Raw genomic sequence first — 25109 nt, 5'->3', positions numbered from 1 at the left:
CCACCACCTTCCCAGCTCCCCGCGGTCGTTACAGCCACCCCACCACCATCTACATCACCCTGTCCGATCAGCAACGTCCACCTGCCACTCCCGGAGTGGTTTGACGGCACCTCAGCTCATAGTAGGGGTTTTCTCCTGCAGTATGACCTCCACCTGGCCTGTCATGCCGGGATGGCTTCCGAGAGGTACGAGGTGGTCTTGGTGATCTCGGTGCTGACAGGCCGGGTTCTGGAGTGGGCGCAAGCCGTTTGGGAGATGGACGGACCAGAAGTGCTTCGGTCCGATGAGCGCTTCACCCAACTCTTCCCTGACGTCTTCGACCACCCTACAGAGGGTTGAGAGGGAGGTGAGGCTCTCCTCCGCCTACGCCAGCGGTCCAGGATAGCATCGGAGTACGCTCTGGATTTCCGGACGGTGGCAGCGTCCCCTGGCTGGAGCCTCCAGGCCCTGTTGACGGCTTTCCGCAGCACGGCTGTCCTGCCCTAGTGGACTCCTAGGCCGGTCAGTGGCCTTATCATTACGCGTTCCTCTAGTCCCTTTACAACCCCCTATCCCAGTCTCTGCCCTAGACAACCGTCCCCTAGGAACAGGACTGGTGCGCTAGACCACGATTCCCATTTCCCTCACAGTTACTCACAACCACCATGAACGCATCACTTTCCTCATCTTAAACTCTCCTGCACAGTCAGGACCAGGACTTTTAGAAGACTCGTGCCACGTGCCTGCCCCCTCATCACCCATGGGAAACCGTGGATTGATGACAGCATTCGCGCAAAACTAAAAGTGCGAACCACTGCTTTTAATAATTGCAAGGCAACTGGAAACATGACCGAATGACCGTCAGTAAAGAGACAAAGTAGAGTCGCAATTCAACGGCTCAAACACCAAACACCAGAATGTGATAAGGTCTACAGTCAATCACGGATTACAAAAAGAAAACCAGCCCCGTCGTGACATCGACGTCTTGCTACCAGACAAATTAAAAACCTATTTACTCGCTTTGAGGACAATACAGTGTCACCTACAAGGCCTGCAACCAAAGCTTGATGGGGCTCTCCTTCACCTTGGCCAACGTAAGTAAAACAATTAAACGTGTTAACCCTCGCAAGGCTGCCAGCCCAGACGGCATCCCTGGCTGCGTCCTCAGAGCATGTGCAGACCAGTTGGCTGGTGTGTTTACGGACATATTCAATCAATCCCTATCCCAGTCTGTTAGGACCTCAATCCTACAGAACATTTGTTGGCAGAACTGAAAAAGTGTGTGCGAGTAAGGAGGCCCTACTAACCTGAGTAAGTTACACCAGCTCTGTCAGGAGGAATGGGCCAAAACAACTTATTGTGGGAAGCTTGTGGAAGGCTACCCGAAACGTTTGACCCAAGTTAAACAATTTAAAGGCAATGACACAGAACTAATTTAGTGTATTTAAACTTCTGACCCACTGGGAATGAGATGAAAGAAATAAAAGCTGAAATAAATAATTCTCTCTACTATTATTCTGATATTTCACATTCTTAAAATAAAGTGGTGATCCTAACTGACGTAAGACAGGGAATTTTTACTAGGATTAAATGTCAGGAATTGTGAAAAACAGAGTTGAAATATATTTGGCTAAGGTGTACGTAAACTTCCAACTTCAACTGGACATATGATATATGTAAACCTTATTAAGGTGACTAGTGTTCCATTATTAAAATGGCCAGTGATTTCAAGTCTATGTATATGGCAAGCAGCCTTTAATGTGCCTGTGATGGCTATTTAACAGTCGGAAGGCCTTGAGATAGTAGCTGTTTTTCATTGTCTCGGTCCCAGCTTTGATGCACCTGTACTGACCTCACATTCTGGAATATAGTGGGGTGAATAGGCAGTGGCTCGGGTGGTTGTTGTCCTTGATGATCTTTTTGGCCTTCCTGTGACATCGGGTGCCTTAGGTGTCCTGCAGGGCAGATAGATTGCCCCCGGTGATGCATTGGGAAGACCGCACCACTCTCTGGAAAGCCCTGCGGTTGCGGGTGGTGCAGTTGCCATACCAGGCGGTGGTACAGCCCAACAGGATGCTCTCAATTGTGCATCTGTAAAAGTTTGAGTGTTTTAGATGCCAAGCCAAATTTCTTCAGTCTCCTGAGGTTGAAGAGGCGCAACAGAGCCTTCTTCACCACATTGTCTGTGTGGGTGGACCATTTCAGTTTGTCAGTCATGTGTACGCCGAGGAACTTAAAGCTTTCCACCTTCTCCACTGCGGTCTCGTCGATGAGGATAGGGGGGTGCTCCCTCTGCTGTTTCCTGAAGTCCACAATCAGCTCCTTTGTTTTGATGACGTTGGGTGAGAGGTTATTTTCCTGGCACCATATTCCCAGAGCCCTCACCTCCTCCCTGTAGGCTGTCTCGTCATTGTTGGTAATCAGGCCTTCTATTGTTGTGTCGTCTGCAAACTTGATGATTGAGTTGGAGGCGTGCGTTGCCACGCAGTCATGGATGAACAGGGAGTACAGGAGGGGGCTGAGCACGCATCCGTGTGGGGCCCCAGTGTGGAGGATGAGCAAAGTGGAGTTGTTGTTTCCTATTTTTACCATTTGGGGGCGGCCCGTCAGGATGTCCTGGACCCAGTTGCACAGAGAGGGCCTCGAGCTTAATGATGAGCTTGGAGGGTACTATTGTGTTGAATGCTGAGCTATAGTCAATGAACAGCATTCTTACATAAGTATTCCTCTTGTCCAGATGGGACAGGGCAGTGTGCAGTGTGATGGCGATTGCATCGTCTGTGGATCTATTGGGGCGGTAAGCAAATTGAAGTTGGTCTAGGATGTCAGGTAAGGTAGAGGTGATATGATCGTTGACTGGTCTCTCAAAGCACTTCATGATGACAGAAGTGAGTGCTACGGGGTGATAGTAATTTAGTTCGGTTACCTTTGCTTTCTTGGGTATAGGAACAATGGTGGACATCTTGAAGCATGTGGGGACAACAGACTGGGATAGGGAGAGATTGAATATGCCTGCAAACACTCCAGCCAGCTGGTCTGCACATGCTCTGAGGATGAGGCTAGGGATGCCGTCTGGGTCTGGGTTAACACGCTTAAATGTCTTTCTCACGTCGGTCACAGAGAAGAAGAGCCCACAATCCTCGGTAGCGGGCCGTGTCGGTGGCACTGTGTTATCCTCAAAGCGTGAGAAGGTGTTTAGCTTGTCAGGAAGCCAGACTTTGGTGTCTGCAACATGGCTGGTTTTCCCTTTTGTAGTTCGTGATTGTCTGTAGACCTTGCCACATGCGTCTCGTGTCTGAGCTGTTAAATTGCGATGCCACTTTGTCTCTGTTGTAACGGCCGTTGGTGGAAGAAGGTGAGGACCAAAGTGCAGCGTGGTATGTGTACATGTTATTAATTAAACTGAACACTAAATACACCAAGTAACAAAAGAACAACCAAAACAGCTCCGTCAGGTGCAAAACACACTAAACAGAAAATAACTACCTAAGTATGGTTCTCAATCAGAGACAACGATAGACAGCTGCCTCTGATTGAGAACTACACCGGCCAAACAACACAGGAATCCAAAACATAGAAAATGAACATAGAATGCCCACCCTAGTCACACCCTGGCCTAACCAAAATAGAGAATAGAAACCTCTCTATGGCCAGGGCGTGACATCTGTACTGACGTTTTGCCTGTTTGATTGCCTTCGGAGGGAATAACAACATTGTTTGTATCCAGCCATATTTCCAGTCATCTTGCCATGGTTAAATGCAATGGTTCGCTCTCTCAGTTTTGCGTGAATGCTGCCATCTATCCACGGTTTCTTGTTAGGGTAGGTTTTAATAGTCACAGTGGGTATAACATCTCCTATACACTTAGTGATAAACTCAGTTACCGTATCAGTGTATTACTCTATGTTGTTCTCGCAGGCTACCCAGAACATATTCCACTACAAGTGATCAAAACAATCTTGAAGCGTGGATTCCGATTGGTCAGACCAGCATTGAATAGTCATATTCTACTTAATTTTACATTACTGGAGACATTGTCAGAATCTTTTTTAATACCGCACAAATGATCGAAATGGCAGGCTACTTTGACACTGACAAACTGACAATCTGAGATGAATAAAAACAACCTTGTCTTGAATTCATCAATAGCATGGGCCTATTTGTGTGGAGACACATATTGTAGGCTACAATATGAGGAGGAAATTATAGTCCTAAAAATGCTTTCCAATTTCACTGACTCACTCACTTGCTGGTGATGGCCAAAAGCCTATCCCTCTCTATATCTTTTGTAAAACAATATCTGGAAGTTGATCAAATATTTTGGTAGCCTACAGCATAGAGTCTTCTCTTTGTTGGCAATGACAGAGGTCAAACGTTTTCTGTAAGTCTTCACAAAATACACTGTTGCTGGTATTTTGGCCCATTCCTCCATGCAGATCTCCTCTAGAGCAGTGATGTTTTGGGGCTGTTGCTGGGCAACACAGACTTTCAACTCCCTCCAAAGATTTTCTATGGGGTTGAGATCTGGAGACTGGCTAGGCCACTCCAGGACCTTGAAATGCTTCTTACGAAGCCACTCCTTCGTTGCCCGGGCGGTGTGTTTGGGATCATTGTCATGCTGAAAGACCCAGTCACGTTTCATCTTCAATGCCCTTGCTGATGGAAAGAGGTTTTCACTCAAAATCTCACGATACATGGCCCCATTCATTCTTTCCTTTACACGGATCAGTCGTCCTGGTCCCTTTGCAGAAAAACAGCCCCAAAGCATGATGTTGTTCTTTGGATGCAACTCAGCATTCTTTGTCCTTCAAACACGACGAGTTGAGTTTTTACCAAAAAGTTATATTTTGGTTTCATCTGACCATATGACATTCTCCCAATCTTCTTCTGGATCATCCAAATACTCTCTAGCAAACTTCAGACGGGCCTGTACATGTACTGGCTTAAGCACGTCTGGCACTGCAGGATTTGAGTCCCTGGCGGCTTATTGTGTTACTGATGGTAGGCTTTGTTACTTTGGTCCCAGCTCTCTGCAGGTCATTCACTAGGTCCCCCCGTGTGGTTCTGGGATTTTTGCTCACCTTTCTTGTGATCATTTTGACCCCACGGGGTGAGATCTTGCGTGGAGCCCCAGATCGAGGGAGATTATCAGTGGTCTTGTATGTCTTCCATTTCCTAATAATTGCTCCCACAGTTGATTTCTTCAAACCAATCAATCAATCAAATTTATTTTATATAGCCCTTCGTACATCAGCTGATATCTCAAAGTGCTGTACAGAAACCCAGCCTAAAACCCCAAACAGCAAGCAATGCAGGTGAAGAAGCACGGTGGCTAGGAAAAACTCCCTAGAAAGGCCAAAACCTAGGAAGAAACCTAGAGAGGAACCAGGCTATGTGGGGTGGCCAGTCCTCTTCTGGCTGTGCCGGGTGGAGATTATAACAAAACATGGTCAAGATGTTCAAATGTTCATAAATGACCAGCATGGTCGAATAATAATAAGGCAGAATAGTTGAAACTGGAGCAGCAGCACAGTCAGGTGGACTGGGGACAGCAAGGAGTCATCATGTCAGGTATTCCTGGGGCATGGTCCTAGGGCTCAGGTCCTCCGAGAGAGAGAAAGAAAGAGAGAATTAGAGAGAGCATATGTGGGATGGCCAGTCCTCTTCTGGCTGTGCCGGGTGGAGATTATAACAGAACATGGCCAAGATGTTCAAATGTTCATAAATGATCAGCATGGTCGAATAATAATAAGGCAGAACAGTTGAAACTGGAGCAGCAGCACAGCCAGGTGGACTGGGGACAGCAAGGAGTCATCATGTCAGGTAGTCCTGGGGCATGGTCCTAGGGCTCAGGTCCTCCGAGAGAGAGAAAGAGAGAAGGAGAGAATTAGAGAACGCACACTTAGATTCACACAGGACACCGAATAGGACAGGAGAAGTACTCCAGATATAACAAACTGACCCTAGCCCCCCGACACATAAACTACTGCAGCATAAATACTGGAGGCTGAGACAGGAGGGGTCAGGAGAACCAAGCTGCTTACCTATTGCAGATTCAGTCTTCCCAGCCTGGTGCAGGTCTACAATTTTGTTTCTGGTGTCCTTTGACAGCTCATTGGTCTTGGCCATAGTGGAGTTTGAGGTGTGACTGTTTGAGGTTGTGGACAGGTGTCTTTTATACTGATAACAAGTTCAAACAGGTGCCATTAATACAGGTAACAAGTGGAGGACAGAGGAGCCTCTTAAAGAAGAAGTTACAGGTCTGTGAGAGCCAGAAATCTTGCTTGTTTGTAGGTGACCAAATACTTATTTTCCACCATAATTTGCAAATAAATTCATAAAAAAATCCTACAATGTGATTTTCTGGGAAAAAAAATCTAATTTTGTCTGTCATAGTTGAAGTGTACCTATGATGAACATTACAGGCCTCTCTCATCTTTTTAAGTGGGAGAACTTGCACAATTGGTGGCTGACTAAATACTTTTTTGCCCCACTATATATATACTGTATATATATATTTGTGCCTCCCCCTTCTAAAACCAAAGTTGCACCTCTGATGCAGGCCATGGAATAACTGGAACATTTCCATCTTCCAGGAACTGTGTACAGATCCTTGCGACATGGGGCCGTGCATCATCATGCTGAAACATGAGGTGATGGCGGCAGATGAATGGCATGTCAGGTCTCAGGATCTTCCCACGGTATCTCTGTGCATTCAAATTGCCACAGATAAAATGCAAATGTGTTCGTTGTTCATAGTTTATGCCTGCCCATAACATAACCCCACCACCACCATGCGGCACTCTGTTTACAACGTTGACATCAGAAAACCACTCGTCCAAACGATGCCATGTCTGTCATCTGCCCGGTACAGTTGAAACCGGGATTCATCCGTGAAGAGCACACTTCTCCAGCGTGCCAGTGGCCATCTGTGAGCATTTACCCGCAGATGAGCTTCCCTGAGACTGTCTCTGACAGTTTGTGCAGAAATTCTTTGGTTGTGCAAACCCACTGTTTCATCAGTTGTCCGGATGGATGGTGTCAGCTGATCCTGCAGGTGAAGAAGCTGGATGTAGAGGTCCTTGGTTGGCGTGGTTACTCTTGGTCTGTGGTTGTGAGGCCAGCTGGACGTACTGCTATATTCTCTAAAACAATATTGGAGGCGGCTTATGTGAAATTAACATTAAATTCTCTCATAACAGCTCTGGTGGACATTCCTGCAGTCAGCATGCCAATTGCACACTCCCTCAAAACTTGAGATATCTGTCGCGTTGTGCCATGTGACAAAACTGTACATTTTAGATTGGCCTTCTATTGTCCCCAGCACAAGGTGCACCTATGTAATTATGTTGTTTAATCAGCTACATTGATATGCCACACCTGTCCTTGGCAAAAGAGAAATTCTCACTAACAGGGATGTAAACAAATTTGTGCACAACATTTGAGAGAAATAACTTTTTGTGCATATAGATAATTTCTGGGATCTTTTATTTCAGCTCATAAAACATGGGACCAACACTTTACATCTTGCATTTATAGTTTGCTCGGTGTATGATGACAGAATAGTGGATATTATAATGTGATTACTAAATGCACAGTATCACTTCCTGAAGCTGCTTGCGTGCAACGTCACAAGGGTATGAACTTACGCAGGAGTCGTCATTGTAGACAACTAGTAACCTAGCAGGCATAAAATAATTGCCAGAGCGGCGTTTGTGTCTTGCTGGTCTTTATGTGACAAAATGAACTGGTGGGGAGGTTCTCTTCGGTCCTGTTGAACCAATCCAGTAAATGTGGAGTAGTTAAGATGGAGTGTTGCTTTGTTAATGTCCAAAAGAGAAAATCACGTCACATGATCTCTTTCCATTTCCCCTGAATGTTTCTGACCCCACAGAGGGTGTTGTACCAGAGATGATAGAGAAAGGAGATTCACTGAAAACACACTACTAAGATACAGCTACGACCCCATTGAAGTTGACATTTTACATGGTTATGGTCTGTGTGTGTGTGATCATAAAAGCTTATTTTTCAACTGAATAAGACCCATTTCTATGTACTGAACACAACCCCTATTACTGTACTCCATTTACTGTACTGTCATATTCTGATCAATATTAAAACATTTACACCTCTCTTCTTTCATCTGGTTGATTAACTTTATTAGTCACATGTACATTTCATTCAGTGGAATTTACAGTGCCTTGCGAAAGTATTCGACCCCCTTGAACTTTGCGACCTTTTGCCACATTTCAGGCTTCAAACATAAAGATATAAAACTGTATTTTTTTATGAAGAATCAACAACAAGTGGGACACAATCATGAAGTGGAACGACATTTATTGGATATTTCAAACTTTTTTAACAAATCAAAAACTGAAAAATTGGGCGTGCAAAATTATTCAGCCCCCTTAAGTTAATACTTTGTAGCGCCACCTTTTGCTGCGATTACAGCTGTAAGTCGCTTGGGGTATGTCTCTATCAGTTTTGCACATCGAGAGACTGACATTTTTTCCCATTCCTCCTTGCAAAACAGCTTGAGCTCAGTGAGGTTGGATGGATAGCATTTGTGAATAGCAGTTTTCAGTTCTTTCCACAGATTCTCGATTGGATTCAGGTCTGGACTTTGACTTGGCCATTCTAACACCTGGATATGTTTATTTTTGAACCATTCCATTCTAGATTTTGCTTTATGTTTTGGATCATTGTCTTGTTGGAAGACAAATCTCCGTCCCAGTCTCAGGTCTTTTGCAGACTCCATCAGATTTTCTTCCAGAATGGTCCTGTATTTGGCTCTATCCATCTTCCCATCAATTTTAACCATCTTCCCTGTCCCTGCTGAAGAAAAGCAGGCCCAAACCATGATGCTGCCACCACCATGTTTGACAGTGGGTATGGTGTGTTCAGGGTGATGAGCTGTGTTGCTTTTACGCCAAAAATAACGTTTTGCATTGTTGCCAAAAGGTTCAATTTTGGTTTCATCTGACCAGAGCACCTTCTTCCACATGTTTGGTGTGTCTCCCAGGTGGCTTGTGGCACACTTTAAACAACACTTTTTATGGATATCTTTAAGAAATGGCTTTCTTCTTGCCACTCTTCCATAAAGGCCAGATTTGTGCACTATACGACTGATTGTTGTCCTATGGACAGAGTCTCCCACCTCAGCTGTAGATCTCTGCAGTTCATCCAGAGTGATCATGGGCCTCTTGGCTGCATCTCTGATCAGTCTTCTCCTTGTATGAGCTGAAAGTTTAGAGGGATGGCCAGGTCTTGGTAGATTTGCAGTGGTCTGATACTCCTTCCATTTCAATATTATCGCTTGCACAGTGCTCCTTGGGATGTTTAAAGCTTGGGAAATCTTTTTGTATCCAAATCCGGCTTTAAACTTCTTCACAACAGTATATCGGACCTGCCTGGTGTGTTCCTTGTTCTTCATGATGCTCTCTGCGCTTTTAACGGACCTCTGAGACTATCACAGTGCAGGTGCATTTATACGGAGACTTGATTACACACAGGTGGATTGTATTTATTATCATTAGTCATTTAGGTCAACATTGGATCATTCAGAGATCCTCACTGAACTTCTGGAGAGAGTTTGCTGCACTGAAAGTAAAGGGGCTGAATAATTTTGCACGCCCAATTTTTCCGTTTTTGATTTGTTAAAAAAGTTTGAAATATCCAATAAATGTCGTTCCACTTCATGATTGTGTCCCACTTGTTGTTGATTCTTCACAAAAAAATACAGTTTTATATCTTTACGTTTGAAGCCTGAAATGTGGCAAAAGGTCGCAAAGTTCAAGGGGGCCGAATACTTTCGCAAGGCACTGTAGTTTATTCAGAAACAAGATTGTTGTGTCAAGAATTTGAAAAATAAACAGTCTACAGACAACAATATTTCCAAACACCAAGAAGTCCAATATCAAGAAGATCAATGATTTCTAAATTAAAACAAGTGTTACAACACAATGTGGTGATTAATTACATTAATGAATGACTCTAGTTGACAATGTCTGTCAATTTCAATGGTGTGTGTTAATTAATGTTTACAATCATATGTTTACACACTAGAGAGCTATTCTACATTGCTGCTCCAGTGTGTCTTACTGAACATGACCAGTAGAGTGAAACATCATGTTGTGTTTGACACAGGGACCACCTGACACAGGGACACTGAGGAGTCATACCAAACATAAAAACCTGGATAGAGGGGCTCAGTGAATGTGGTGTGGAATGTGTACAGGTGTGTCAGTGTGTCAGAGGAGACTCTGTAGAAGGAAAGAGTGCCGGCTGGCCAGTCCAGATACACTCCTACTCTGTGGGAGCTGGAGGATGGGATGTCTATGGTAGTGGTATTATTATTGTGCCAGGCTCTGTAACTGTTGTTAGAGCAGTCCAGACTCCAGGACTTGTCATTCCATCCAAGCCTACTATCATTACCCCTTCCTCTCCTGATGATTCCGTTATATGTCACTCCCATATCAGCCCCTATCCCACTCCACTCTGCCTCCCAGTAACAGCGCCCAGTCAGACCCTCTCTACACAGCTCCTGTTCCCAGACCTCAAACCTCTCTGGGTGATCAGGATACGGCTGGTCCTTTGTACTCCATGTCACCTTTCTGTTCCCCTCAGACAGAGAGAGGTATCTGTTTACTGTGTTTGGGTCCAGAGTGAGATCACAGGCATCTGATGGATGAAACCAGACACAATATTAGAAATCATCATCAGTCACATTAGAATGTTAACTAACTTTTCACTATTTAATTTAATGTAGATGTTTCTAGGTATCAAAAGGAGAACGTAAGGTAACTTGAGACATGTTAAATGATCATATTTTATACTATATGGTAATATAAAACACACTTATTCCCATTAACTACACACACATGTTTCACACCCTGATCTATTTCACCTGTCCTTTGAATTGTCTCCATCCCCTCCAAGTGTCACTTTTTTATCCCTGTTGTACATATCCCTGTGTTTCCTGTCTCTCTGTGCCAGTTTGTTTTGTTTGCCAAGTCAACCAGCATTTTTCCTTGCTCCTATTTTTCCCAGTCTCTGTTTTGTTTCTAGTCCTCCTGGTTTCAACCCTTGCCTGTCCTGACTCCGAGCCCGCCTGCCTGACCACTCTGCATGTTCTGACAACAAGCCTGCCTATCCCAGTTTGGACTCGGATCTGGTTTCTGACCGCTGCCTGGCCTGACCTCAAGACTGCCTGGTACTGTTTGGACTCTATCCTGGTTAATGAACTCTCGCCTGTCCCCAACCTGCCTTTGCCTACTCCCTTTGTTATGATAAATATCGGAGCTCCACCATCTGCCTCCTGTATCTGCATTTGGGTCTCGCCTTGTGCCATTATAACACGTGTAATTACTGACTTCTTGACGGGCCGCCCCCAGGTGGTAAGAGTAGGCAACAACACGTCTGCCACACTGATCCTTAACACTGGGGTCCCTCAGGGGTGTGTACTTATTCCCCTCCTGTATTCCCTGTTCACCCATGACTGTGTGGCCAAACATGACTCCAACACCCTCATTAGGTTTGTTGATGACACAACAGTGGTAGGCCTGATCACCGACAACGATGAGACGGCCTATAGGGAGGAGATGGGTCACCAGATCCTCAAAAGGTTCTACAGATGCACCATCGAGAGCGTCCTGACCGGTTGCATCACCGCCTGGTATGGCAACTGCTCGGCATCTGACAGTAAGGGTAGTGCGTACGCCCAGTACATCACTGGGGTCAAGCTTCCTGCCATCCAGGACCTATATTATAGGCGGTGTCAGAGGAAAGCCCATAAAATTGTCAGAGACTCCAGTCACCCAAGTTATAGACTGTTTTCTCTGCTAACGCACAGCAGCTATCGCACGTTTTCTCTGCTAACGCACGAAGTCTAGGACCAAAAGGCTCCTCTACAGCTTCTACCCCCACAGCAATTAGACTGCTGAACAATTCACAAAAATTGCCACCGGACTATTTACACTGACCCCTTCCCCCCTTTTGTACACTGCTGCTACTCTATTTTTATTATCTATGCATAGTCACTTCACCCCTACCTACATGTTCAGATTACCTCAACTAGCCTGTACCCCCGCACTCTGACTCGGTACCGGTGCCCCCTGTATATAGCCTCGTTATTGTTATTCTTATTGTGTTACTTATTATTATTATTATTATTTGCTTTAGTCTATTTGGTAAATGTTTTCTTAACTCTTCTTGAACTGCACTGTTGTTGGGGCCTTGTCAGTCAGCATTTCACGGTAAGTTCTACACTGTTGTTGGGGCCTTGTCAGTAAGCATTTCACGGTAAGTTCTACACTGTTGTTGGGGCCTTGTCAGTCAGCATTTCACGGTAAGTTCTACACTTGTTGTATTCGGCGCATGTGACAAATAAAGTTTAATTTGATTTGACACACACACACACACACACACACACACACACACACACACACACATTTCTAATGTAACACGAACATGCCACACACATACACAGACACACACATTCTCAAAGCAACACTTTCTCAACATTTTTGTCCCTGATTTCTGCTTCTGTAGATGTAAAGCTTATATTTAATCTGACCAAGTAAGTAATGATGGTTGTCTTTGACTTTGACTCAACTTGAATAAAGACTTATTCTTAGTCATATTCTTCACAGCAGTCAACACTCACATTTTCTAAGCCCAGGTTTCATTGTCTTCTCTCCACAATGTTCCACACTGTAGCGGTAAGCAGAAGAACAGACGGTCATTGAGTGATACACACACACACACACACACACACACACACACACACACACACACACACACACACAGTTTGTCTTAAATAGTCTGATAAATCAAACATGTCTGATATGAACATTGACATAAACCCTCTACATACTTGAGTTTCTCCAGTCTGCAGTGTGGATCCTCCAGTCCAGCAGAGAGCAGTCTGACTCCTGAGTCTCCTGGGTGATTGTAGCTCAGGTCCAGCTCTCTCAGGTGTGAGGGGTTTGACCTCAAAGCTGAGACCAGAGAACCACAGCCTTCCTCTGTGACTAGACAGCCTGACAGCCTGCAAAGAGTCAAATACATTTAAAATCACACTGCTGTTCTTTGGTGTTGAAAATGGAGTGGCAGTATACTTCTTCAACATTTTCAGATTCATCAGTGTCCTGAATACCGCCATATAAATTCATGAATGGATGTATCATTACTAGAAATGACAAATTATTAAGTTTTTTATTTTAGAGACAAACATGTATAGTACAAATATTTCACTTAGACTGACCATATCAGTTTACCAAACAGTATCAGTCACAAGACAGACAGTGGCGTATAAGATGTAGATTCTATTAAGTATACAGTCCACACCATAGCTATGACAGTGAAGCTAATCATTTTAAATGTGGCTCTGTACTACAGAATTTTGGATTTAAGCTCAAATGTTTCATATGAGGTGACAGTATATAATGTCACCTTTTATTTGAAGGTATTTTAATACAGATTTTCTAAGCCGTTTCAACGCTTAAAAGAATAAAAGGACTTTATGTATCTAATCATTTGTAAAAGTCATAAGAATCCTGACCAATTCACTTATAGTGTATTAAAGTAGTCAACCGTTTAGTATTTGGTCCCAAACACATTGGTTGCATTTGCAGTTTGTTTTGGTTGTGTTTTGGTTTGTGTTTTGCCCGATAGTAACTGAATGGTAAATCATGTCCTGTCATTTTGGAGTCCAATAAAAAAAAAGGTCACATTCTGTATTGTCACCTAATTTTAAACATTCTATCTCAAATCCAAAATGCAAGCGCAAAATTTAAAGCTATAAGCCCTCCAATCACATATGATGTGGACTATGTGTGCCTGGTAAACAGATATGGATCTGGTGAACAGTTGTTACTTGTTGACCAACTACAGGAATACTGACCTCAGAGTCTCCAGTTTACAGTGGGGATTCCCCAGTCCAGCAGAGAGCAGCTTCACTCCTGAATCCTTCAGGTCATTGTTACTCAGATCCAGCTCTCTCAGGTGTGAGGGGTTTGACCTCAGAGCTGAGACCAGAGAAGAACACCCTTCCTGTGTGATTAGACAGCCTGGCAGCCTGAGAAAGAGTCACATCACATTAAAACCATACTGATATTCCTTGGTGGTCAAAATTGTGTCATTATATATATTTTTTTAACATATTCAGATATTTTATATCATGGTCCTGAATCCTGCCATATCTATTCATAAATGGATGTATCATTATTAGAAATGACAAATTATTAAATTATAATGTTTAAAAAGCAAAGGTATTAGATTTTTGATTGTATTGAATGTAGTATGGTCTATTTTGACATTGAAGCCAACATTTTACATCTGGCTCTATACTCCAGCATTTTGGATTTGAGATCAAATGTTTCACATGAGGTGACAACATAAAATGTCAACTTTAATTTCAGGGTATCTTCATACATATCTCTTCGACAGTTTAGAAATGAAAGAACGTTATGTATCTAGTCCCCCCATTTGAAGAAGTCATAACTATTCTGACCAATTCACTTATAGTGTATTAAAGTTGTCAGAAGTTTAGTATTTGGTCCCAAACTCGTTTGTTGCATTTGCAGTTTGTTTTGGTTGTGTTTTGGGTTATGTTTTGCCCAATAGTAACTGAATGGTGGGTGATGACTGGAGTACATAAGATATTTCTAAACATAACTAAATTAATATTGATGATTCCATGACTAAGAAAACTCATGAATTAATCATGAATGATTATGAGTGAGAAACTTTGTCAATCACCACTATTCACAATTCATTCATGATTATTCATAATCATGGTAGTATCCACATGAATGTAGAAGTGTTCATAAGCATCTTCTATTCTTACTTACAACACAAGTGAAGGGACTCTAAAATGACTCTCACCATTCAGTTTCTATTGGGAAAAACATAATCTAAAACACAACCACGATAACCTGCAAATGCATTCAACAAGTTTGTAGAGTACACACTCGATGTAATCACTGCAGGCAAGGAATATGGGACCAAATACAACAATTTTGACTAAGTGAATTTTTCCCAAAAATGACAACTTCTTCAAATACAGTGCCTTCGGAAAGTATTGACTTCCTCACATTCTGTTACGTTACAGTCTTATTCTAAAATTGATTACATTCTAATTTTCCCTCATCAATCTCACACAATACCCCATAATGACACAATGAAAGCAGGTTTATATACATTTAATCAAATGTGTTAAATATAAAAAAAACAGAAATACTTTATTATCAATTATCAATTATTCAGACATCTTGCTATGAGACTCAAAATTGAGCTCAGGTGAATCCTGTTTCCATTGATCATCCTTGAGATGTTTCTACAACTCGATTGGAGTTCACTTATGGTAAATACAATTGACTGGACATGATTTGGAAAGGCACACACCTGTCTATATGAGGTCCCACAGTTGACAGTGTATGTCAGAGCAAAACTAAGCCATGAGGTTGAAGGAATTGTCCGTAAAGCTCAGAGACAGGATTGTGTTGAGGCACAGATCTGTGGAAGGGTAACAAAACATTTTTTCACCCTTGAAGGTCCCCAAAAACACAGTGGCCTCCATCAATCTTAAGTGGGAGAAGTTTATAACCACCAAGTCTCTTCCTAGAGCTGGCCACCCATCCAAACTGAACAATCGGGGGAGAAGGTCCTTGGTCAAGGAGGTGACTAAGAACTTGATGGTCACTCTGACAGAGCTTCAGAGTTCCTCTGTGGAGATGGGAGAACATTCCAGAAGGACAACCATGTCTGCAGTACTCCACCAATCAGGTATTTATGGTAGAATGGCCAGATGGAAGCCACTCCTCTGTAAAAGACACATGACAACCCGCTTGGAGTTTGCCAAAAGGGACCTAAGACTCTCAGACCATGAGAAACAAGACATTTCTGGTCTGAGGAAACCAAGATTGAACGCTTTGGCCTGAATGCCAAGTGTCACGTCTGGGACTGGGAGACTAGTCAGGATCAAGGGAAAGATGAACGGAGCAAAGTACGGAGAGATCCTTGATGAAATCTACTCCAGAGCGCTCAGGACCTCAGACTGTGGTGAACGTACACCTTCCAACAGGACAACGACTCCAAGCACACAGCCAAGACAACATAGGAATGGCTTCAGGACAAGTCTCTGAATGTCCTTCAGTGGCCCAGCCAGAGCCCAGACTTGAACTTGATTGAACATCTCTTGAGAGACCTACAAATAGTTGTGCTGCAACTCTCCCCATCCAACTGACAAAGCTTGAGAGGATCTGAAGAGAAGAATGGAGAAACTCTCCAAATACAGGTGTGACAAGCTTGTAGGGCCACACCCAAGAAGACTTGAGGCTGTAATTGCTGTCAAAGCTGCTTCAACAAACTGCTACTTATGTAAATGTGATATTTCATTTATTTTATTTTTGATAAATTAGCAAACATTTCTAAAAACCTGTTTTTGCTTTGTCATTATGGGTTTATTGTGTGGAGATTGATTAGTGGGAAAAAAGTATTTAATCAATTTTAGAAGAAACGTAACAAATTCTGGAAAAAGTCAAGGTGTCTGAATACTTCCCGAAGGCACTGTACATAAAGGGCTTTCATTTCTAAACAGTAAAACAGGTATGAATACCTTCAAATAAAAGGTGACATTCTGTACGGTCACCTAATATGAAACATTCTACTCTATCTCAAAGCCAAAATGTTGGAGCATAGCGCCAAATTTAAAACTGTAAGCTTCACTGTCTAAACACATATGGTGTGGACTATGTGTGTCTGGTAAACACATGTGGATCTGGTGAACAATTATCACTTGTTGACCAACTACAGAAATACTAACCTCAGAGTCTCCAGTTTACAGTGTGGATTCCCCAGTCCAACAGAGAGCAGCTTCACTCCTGAATCCTTCAGGTCATTGTTACTCAGATCCAGCTCTCTCAGGTGTGAGGGGTTTGACTTCAGAGCTGAGACCAGAGAAGCACAGCTTTCCTCTGTGACTAGACAGGCTGACAACCTGCAAAGAGTAAAATCGTTTTAAAATAACACTGCTATTCTTTGGCTGTGAAAATAGAGAGGCAGTATATTTTTTCAACATAATCAGATATTGTATATCAGTGTCCTGAAACCGTCCATATCTATTCATAAATGGATGTATTATTATTAACAATGACAAATGATAGAAGTATTGCTTGTAGAGAGAGAAACATTTTTAATACAAATATGTGAGTAGACTGACTTGACCAGTATAAAATGCAGTATCAGTCAAAAGACAGACAGTGAGGTATCAGATTTAGATTGTATCTAGTATACAGTCCACACCATATCTATTTAGACAGTGAGGTATCAGATTTAGATTGTATCGAGTATACAGACCATATCTATTTTGACAGTGAGGTATCAGATTTAGATTGTATCGAGTATACAGACCATATCTATTTTGACAGTGAGGTATCAGATTTAGATTGTATCGAGTATACAGACCATATCTATTTTGACATTGAGGTATCAGATTTGGATTGTATCGAGTATACAATCCACACCATATTTTGACAGTGAAGCTAACATTTTACATTTGGCAATATGCTCCAGCATTTTCAGATCAAATGTTTCATACGAGGTGACAGTATATGTCACGTTCTGACCTTTATTTCCTTTGTTTTTGTATTTATTTAGTATGGTCAGGGCGTGAGTTGGGTGGGCAGTCTATGTTTGCTTTTCTATGATTTGGGGATTTCTATGTTTCGGCCTAGTATGGTTCTCAATCAGAGGCAGGTGTCATTAGTTGTCTCTGATTGAGAATCATACTTAGGTAGCCTGGGTTGCACTGTTTGTTTGTGGGTGATTGTCTATGTTAGTGGCTTGTGTCAGCACAGGTCTCATTTGTAGCTTCACGGTTGTATTTGGTTTATTGTTTTTTTGTTACTCTTTTGTTTAGTGTTCAGTGTTCTCTTTATTAAAATTCACTATGAACACATACCACGCCGCATATTGGTCCTCTGATCCTTCTCGCCTCTCCTCTTCAGATGAAGAGGAGGAAGACCGTGACAGTATATAATGTCATGACGTTGTCCTGTTGTGTGAGGTTTGTGACCGTCATAAATACCTTTCCCCTTTTCTCTCCACTCTACAGAATGGACTCTTGGAAAGCCTTTTCTTAACATAGAGTATGGTCACATCAAAAGGTTGTGAAAAAATATCAATGTTTCTGTAATCCAACCAGTTGAAAGTGTCTGTTGGTACTTAAAGAATATGATGTCAGATCAGTTGGTGTCTGGGACATTATATCTGATGATAAGACGACATAAATTGTATCTTGGAAAGTCTACACATTCTAGTCATCAGACTGACATGGAATTGATGTGCAATTTAAATGTTTAAATATGAAACTGTTTGTGAAAATATTAATTTCAGTTTCTAAATGGGAGAATTGTTTTCATAAAGTAAACTATGCTCACTCAGTGGCCATGCCCAAGTGAACAGACATTGGTTGAGAACCATGAAACACGCCCTTCTCTCCCCCACTACAAAAGCCCGTTGACGGAAGTCAAACCTCAGTTGCCGACTACGTGAGGACTGATGTCCATACGTTTAAAAGGGCAAATTTCAACCTAATGAAATTAACATTTAATTCCCGATGACGTGAGGACTGATGTTCATACGTTTAAAAGGGCAAATTTCAACCTAATGAAATTAACATTTAATTCCCGATGACGTGAGGACTGATGTTCATACGTTTAAAAGGGCAAATTTCAACCTAATGAAATTAACATTTAATTCCCGATGACGTGAGGACTGATGTCCATACGTTTAAAAGGGCAAATTTCAACCTAATGAAATTAACATTTAATTCCCGATGACGTGAGGACTGATGTTCATACGTTTAAAAGGGCTTGGAGGTGACGATCACCATGCTGGAAGGATGAATTTCGACTACACCAGTCAGAATAGAGCCTGAGCTGAGTATGGCAACTTGGTATGAACTTTGAACTGTTGATTCAACTTGTTAGCCGGGGTTCGTGAAGATAACCCATAATTGTACAACTTTCAGATGAGACTGAATAAGGTGACGATTAATGACCGACTGCTATTGATATAAAATATCTTCAGATCTTGTAGAGTGGATTCAGGGGATAGCCGCTCTATAAAAACGAATGCTTCCGTGGTGCCCCAGGTTATTCATGAGTTAATTGGTGCATGAATTAATTCAATGACATAATCAATTAAACGTTAGGTAATTGATTTGATAAATAGCACATCATCTCATTCAACCATACTAGAGACATGACATAATGACGCATCGTGCGAGGAATCTAAAATAGGATGACGCTTTCATTTTGATTCAGCCAATATAAAATTGAAAAGCAGTTTACATAAAACACCCAGATTATGTTATCAGTAGAGAGAGTTGGTGAGCCATGTGTGTGTGTTCTGGAGAATGCCTCCGTGATGTTCTCTGACGTAGCCAGGGGGTAGCGTTAGCTATACATTTATAGTACTAAGACACGATCCAACTACTTATAGAAATAGTTTGGCCAAACGTAGTGCTATTTCTGCCTCCCACGTTTCAGAAGGCTCATTATTAATTTCTTGAGTGAGGACAAAGAGCCAGCCGATTGAAATCTGAGTCGATATTAGCTTGACTAGTGATAATTATCTCTCACGTTTCCATGCGAGTAGACCAACGGTGTATGTCTTTGTTTACAGCGCGTTCCGACAAAATATTGCATAAAACCGTTCCCTTGCTGAAGGGGATCCAATGTTATTCTTGAAAGTGTATAAAGTAGGATTAGCTTGCATGAGATGCTAAGCTAACAAAGGGAAAGCTGCCATTTTTTTTCCTGTGTCACGTTGAAATTCCTCCGGCTTGCGCAACGGAAGTCCCGCCTTTTTTACTTCCATTTGATTTCAGCGTGTGCTATCACTGACCTCTGGTGGTGACGAATCGTCAGTGCATTTCTTTTGATTAGAATGTAGGTGACACCCAAATGTGGATCACGTTTAACAAGTGGTTACTTATGATATCCAGTCAGTCTCAACTGATTGGATATCGATGTCTGATTCAATTTAACTAAGAGGTCAAATTGACAGATTTATCTTTTCCAATGGACATTTTGAATAATATCCAAATGGATGGGTTTCTACAAATGAGTCAATTTAAACTTTTCCACATTAACCTTGAAACAGCAACGCTCTCAGGTTAATTAAAGTTTAATTTCCAAATAGCCTAAAAAGGTTTGATTTATCCTTAACATTGATTAAATCAGTAAAATTTGCTTTGCAAAGCTCATTCAGGACTACCCATGTGGCTTCGGCCTTAGGGACATGTGAGCCTGGTGAGGAATGTACCCTAACATTTAAACTACTGTTTACACTTATGATAATACAGACATAATCTCAATTGATTGGATATCATTGTCTCATTCAATTTAATAAGTTCAATTGTAGAACATACCTTTTCAGGTTCTTTCTACAAATGAGACAATTTAAAAATTCCTATATTAACCGAGATGAACCAACTTCTCAGGTTAATTAAAGTTTAATTCCCAGATAGCCTATCCAGTTATGATTAATCATTATCATTGATTAATAAATTCAATTTGCTTTTGCAAATTCATTCACATCCAACTGCCACATTCTCTAGTACTCTAGACGTTCCTAGCTGACATAGAGGACGCATTGGTTGGCTACCCGAATGTTACGGGTTCCACAAGCACTGCGGCAGTCTAAGCAAGCAAACCATTGACACGCAGAGTGAACTCTGCTTCCGATGATACATCTACCGCTTTGTGGGGCACTGTCATCCCTTGCAATGACACTAATGGCATCAGTCCCACAACTGACCAGATGACTCCCACTGGTGAAACACTTTGCGATATCACAGACAGAAAACCTTATCTCAGTTCGCAGGCACTGAAGAGGTTGCCACACGTGGACGCTGTGGTGACTGACAAGCCTCGATAGCCACTGAGCGTTTTGAAGCACAAACACCGGCCGCTGACAACTCATTGATAGGTTCCGACCTTTTCCTTTGTGCCTCGGATACCAACACCAACCACTGGTGGGGAGGGGGGGGGGGAGACAGAAATGGGGGGAATACTAGAAGCCCAGACCCATGATGAGCCTCATCATGAGGCCGGTGGGGGGGTCGAGACTACAAAATAAATCGGTAGGATAACTGGTCCCCTTGAGTACCATTACCAATGCCAGCACAGCAACAATCAGTAAGAGGATTAGAGACCTCACAAGTCAAATTGCTATAGATAACAGCGATAGAGGAGTCACAAAGATTTCTACACGTGTAAGGGAATCTCCAGAACACTCTTCTGATGGTTAACACACATGCCACTAATAAATAGAACCTTCCATTTAGGAGGAAAGTTATTAGAAGTCATGAAACATGAACACACCGCGTACGACTGGTTCAGTGCTTAGAGAGTACTTCCGTAGTGAGGTTAGCTCTTCTGTGGATAACATAGCTATGAAATAGACTCCTTCATACCTATCACCACTACAATGGTGAAAGACACAATGACCGCTTAACACTTGTCTTGAGGTCGACATCAATTCTTAATTACCAGGCCTTGATCTGGAACTGATCTGATGACTTCAGACTCATTCTGAACAGTTTGCAGCCTACCCGGATACTTGGTTTCTTTCCCTTGGTATGTGCGCTTGTGTAAGCACAAACACACACGTACAATGGAACATTTAATGTGGATTTATGCTCAAATCACTTAAGGGTGTGAACAAAATACCAGCCTTAGTAAAGTTGAAAATGTACTCTAAGACCATTGACTCTACAGCTACAGTACTCACCAGATCTCCACAGAGGTCCATAGGTCATGCCTGTAGACTGCCCGAAGCTGGTGCCTTACAGCTGTAGACTTATCACGTAGTTATCATCTTAGGATAGTGTCCTAAGCAACACACCGCAAATTAGGAACGCCCTAGATATGACATTAGACAATGTCATGGTAGGGTCATTTTGCAAAGACCTTGGAGGTATATAGAATACAGTCCAATTAGATGATTAAGGTGTGATAACTATATTTTGTATATATTTTGTTTATGCTTCCATTCCTTTTTCTTTCATTTCCTTTGACACTTAGGAAGTGATAGAGCCATAAACAAGTTCCCCATACAACCGTCACTTAGTGCCACAACGCCACTCATTTGGGAAGAAATGTAATCATGTATTTCGTGAGTGTGTGTGCGTTGTTCACATCTGCCTAAGTTCCTGCCTAGATCCACCAGCCTGGACGACCAGAAGACGGGTCCGGAACGGCAATTCCAATCCGGACATTCGCTGCCCATCCTTGTGGCGGCCTACTCCATTTGCAGAAATCGTACCCGGGTCAACCACCAGAAGGGGACCGCAACGGCGATCACCAACCAGGACATCCCCTGGCCATTCGTGAGGTGCTTTGCAGCTTTCAGAAAGCCTAACCGGGTCAACCACCAGAGGGGGGCCACAACGATGATCCACAACCAGGATATCATGTGGTCATGATTTTTATGTTGGTTTGCAACTTGCAGCAAAATCACAAGATTGAACCCACCAGAGGGGGACTGTCACGACGTGCTCTTTTGGGGTGAGGATCATAGCCCCCCCCCCCCTCTCTCTCTCTCGCTCTCGCTCTCGCTCTCACTCTCGCTCTCTCCCACCACAGGTTTATGATGGTCGTAAATACTGAAACTCCTTTCCCCACTCTGCCAAAATGAAAGTGGAGAATCCCTTTGCTAACACAGAGAGAAACTTTAACAACAAAAAGTTGAATAATTTAACAGTATTTGTGTATTCCAAACAATTGGAGTGGTCCGTGGACACTTAAGGAACAGCCATGTCGAATTTGTTTCATTTGTTGACCTCATGAAAGACCGGAGAACCACATTACTGTATCTTTGTTTGTATACACTTCTCAATTATTGGGTTTGCATCTGAATGTTGTATAAAATATATGATTAAATAGGAAACTATTTGTGAGAAGATGTAATGTGATGTTAGCCTTCTAAACAAGATAATTGTTTTCATATGAAGTCTGAACTAAGTCAGTGGCCACGCCCCCGTTAGCAAAGACATTATACCCAAACGTCATGGAATGCCCCCTTCCACAAAGTTAATAAAAGGACTTGTGACAAAATGTAAATTTAGTGAAGATAACGCTAGGATAGTCCCCACGTTGAAATGGCTACCACTCTAGAGATCGGAAAACATGAAGCTGTCGCTACATGTTGAAATGGTTAGCACCTCGACCAAAGGACAAGACCAGAGAACGTGGAGATCATCCCCATGCTGAAATGGTGAAGAAATCTACAAACTAAAGACCAATTATTCAGGCTGCAGCTGTTTAAATACTTTCGTCTGGTAAACGCATCCGATCTAAGAACATTTTTGAATGGTACTCTGACGTATCCATTATAACAATCTACAACTACGGAAGACTGATCTCTGGTGGACGCATCCAGAGACTCCCTGATGAACGATTATCCCGCAGACAGACTGGCGATCACAGAGAGGGACAACAAAGGCATACACTCGTAAATATGTAAATTGCTATTTATTTTTTAATGAGCGGCTATTCATTTTCAAAGTATTAGCATTTACATGAGTGTAGTTATCAACTGTATTACAGTGGATCCACTCAGAGTTTCTCGCTCTTGAGCTGTCCCCACCCATTTCCTTTGTCTACCAAGCCATCATATCGATTTTGTCCACTACAGACTTTTTATATGTATCATGTTAGTAACCAATGTATGACCTATTGTGTGTGTGTGTTTATGTAATCCTGTGATTGATTAGTTAGTAAATAAATAATTAAGCCAATTTGTATATTGCTGATTCATTATTTGATGCTATGGTTCGTGCAGATATCCAAAGGTTTGCGACATTCAGGAATGAGATTGATGAAATAATACATTAATAGAATACTGTAATCGATAAGATATGAAAATGTCTGAAGAGTTAATTTGGGAAATAGAGAATCTATTAACATTTTCCCGTGGTGCCCCAATTTCCTAGTTAATTAAAGTTACATGATTAGTTTAATCACAAATAGAGAATTGATTTATTAATTTAGTCTTCACATTTAGAGACAGCAAACACTATGACATCGGACTTGATCTCGATCGAACATCTCTGGAGAGACCTGAAAATAGCTGTGCAGCAACCCTCCCCATCCAACCTGACAGAGCTTGAGATGATTTGCAGAGAAGAATGGGAGAAACTCCCCAAATCTTGTAGCATCATCATGTAAATGTGATGTTTCAGAGTTTTTTCATTATTATTTTTTCTAAAAACCGGAAGCATAGTGCCAAATTTGAAACTGTAGGCTTCACTGTCCAAACACATATGTGTGGACTATGTGTACCAGGTAAACACATGTGGATCTGGTAAAAATGTAGCACTTGTTGACCAAACACAGGAATACTGACCTTAGACTTTCCAGTTTACAGTGGGGATTCCCCAGTCCAGCAGAGAGCAGCTTCACTCCTGAATCCTTCAGGTCATTGTTACTCAGATTCAGGCTTCTCAGGTGTGATTGGTTTGACCTCAGAGCTGAGACCAGAGAAGCACAGCTTTCCTCTGTGACTTGACAGGCTGACAACCTGCAAACAGTAAAATCATATTAAAACCACATTGCTATTCTTTGGTGGTGAAAATTGTGGCAGTATATTTTTTCAACATAATCAGATATTTTACATCCGTGTCCTAAAATCTGCCATATCTATTCATAAATGAATATATAATTATTAGAAATGACAAATTATCAAAGTATTGCTTGTAGATAGAGAAATATTAAGTACAAATATTTGAGTAGACTGACCAGGCCATTTTAAAAAGCAGTATCAGTCAAAAGACAGACATTGAGGTATCAGATTCAGAGAGTGTCGAGGATACAGTCCACACCATATCTATTTAGACAGTGAAGATAACATTTTAAATGTGTCTATATACTCAAGCATTTTCGATTTGAGATCAAGTGTTTCATTTGAAGTGACAGTATTTAGTGTCACTTTTTATTTCAGGGTATTTTCATACATATCTGTTTCACAGTTTAAAAATGAAAGCACTTGATGTATCTAGTCCCGCCACTTAAAAAAGTCATAAGTATTCTGACCAATTCACTTATAGTATATTAAAGTAG

At 42.0% G+C, this 25109-nt stretch overlaps 1 protein-coding gene across 1 annotated transcript in view; it reads right to left on the bottom strand.

The window, feature by feature from the left end:
- Nucleotides 1–9481: 9481 nt before the first annotated feature.
- LOC110485300 (NACHT, LRR and PYD domains-containing protein 12) overlaps nt 9482–25109 on the bottom strand; it is a 43410-nt gene continuing 27782 nt past the window's right edge. Inside the window, exons 10-15 of the mRNA XM_090197441.1 lie at nt 24397–24570; nt 16805–16978; nt 13883–14056; nt 12854–13027; nt 12644–12690; nt 9482–10659 (exon numbers count right to left, since the gene is read on the bottom strand). Of these exons, the coding sequence (XP_090053567.1) occupies nt 10106–10659; nt 12644–12690; nt 12854–13027; nt 13883–14056; nt 16805–16978; nt 24397–24570 (1297 nt within the window). The 3' untranslated portion in view covers nt 9482–10105. The remainder of the gene's footprint in view (nt 10660–12643; nt 12691–12853; nt 13028–13882; nt 14057–16804; nt 16979–24396; nt 24571–25109) is intronic.

The sequence above is a fragment of the Oncorhynchus mykiss genome, chromosome 13 (assembly GCF_057628025.1).
Source record: "Oncorhynchus mykiss isolate SJ-2025 chromosome 13, ASM5762802v1, whole genome shotgun sequence".
NCBI classification, from domain to species: Eukaryota; Metazoa; Chordata; class Actinopteri; order Salmoniformes; family Salmonidae; genus Oncorhynchus; species Oncorhynchus mykiss.
The sequence above is the reverse complement of the archived record's forward strand: the minus strand, read 5'-3'. Positions and strand labels throughout refer to the sequence as shown.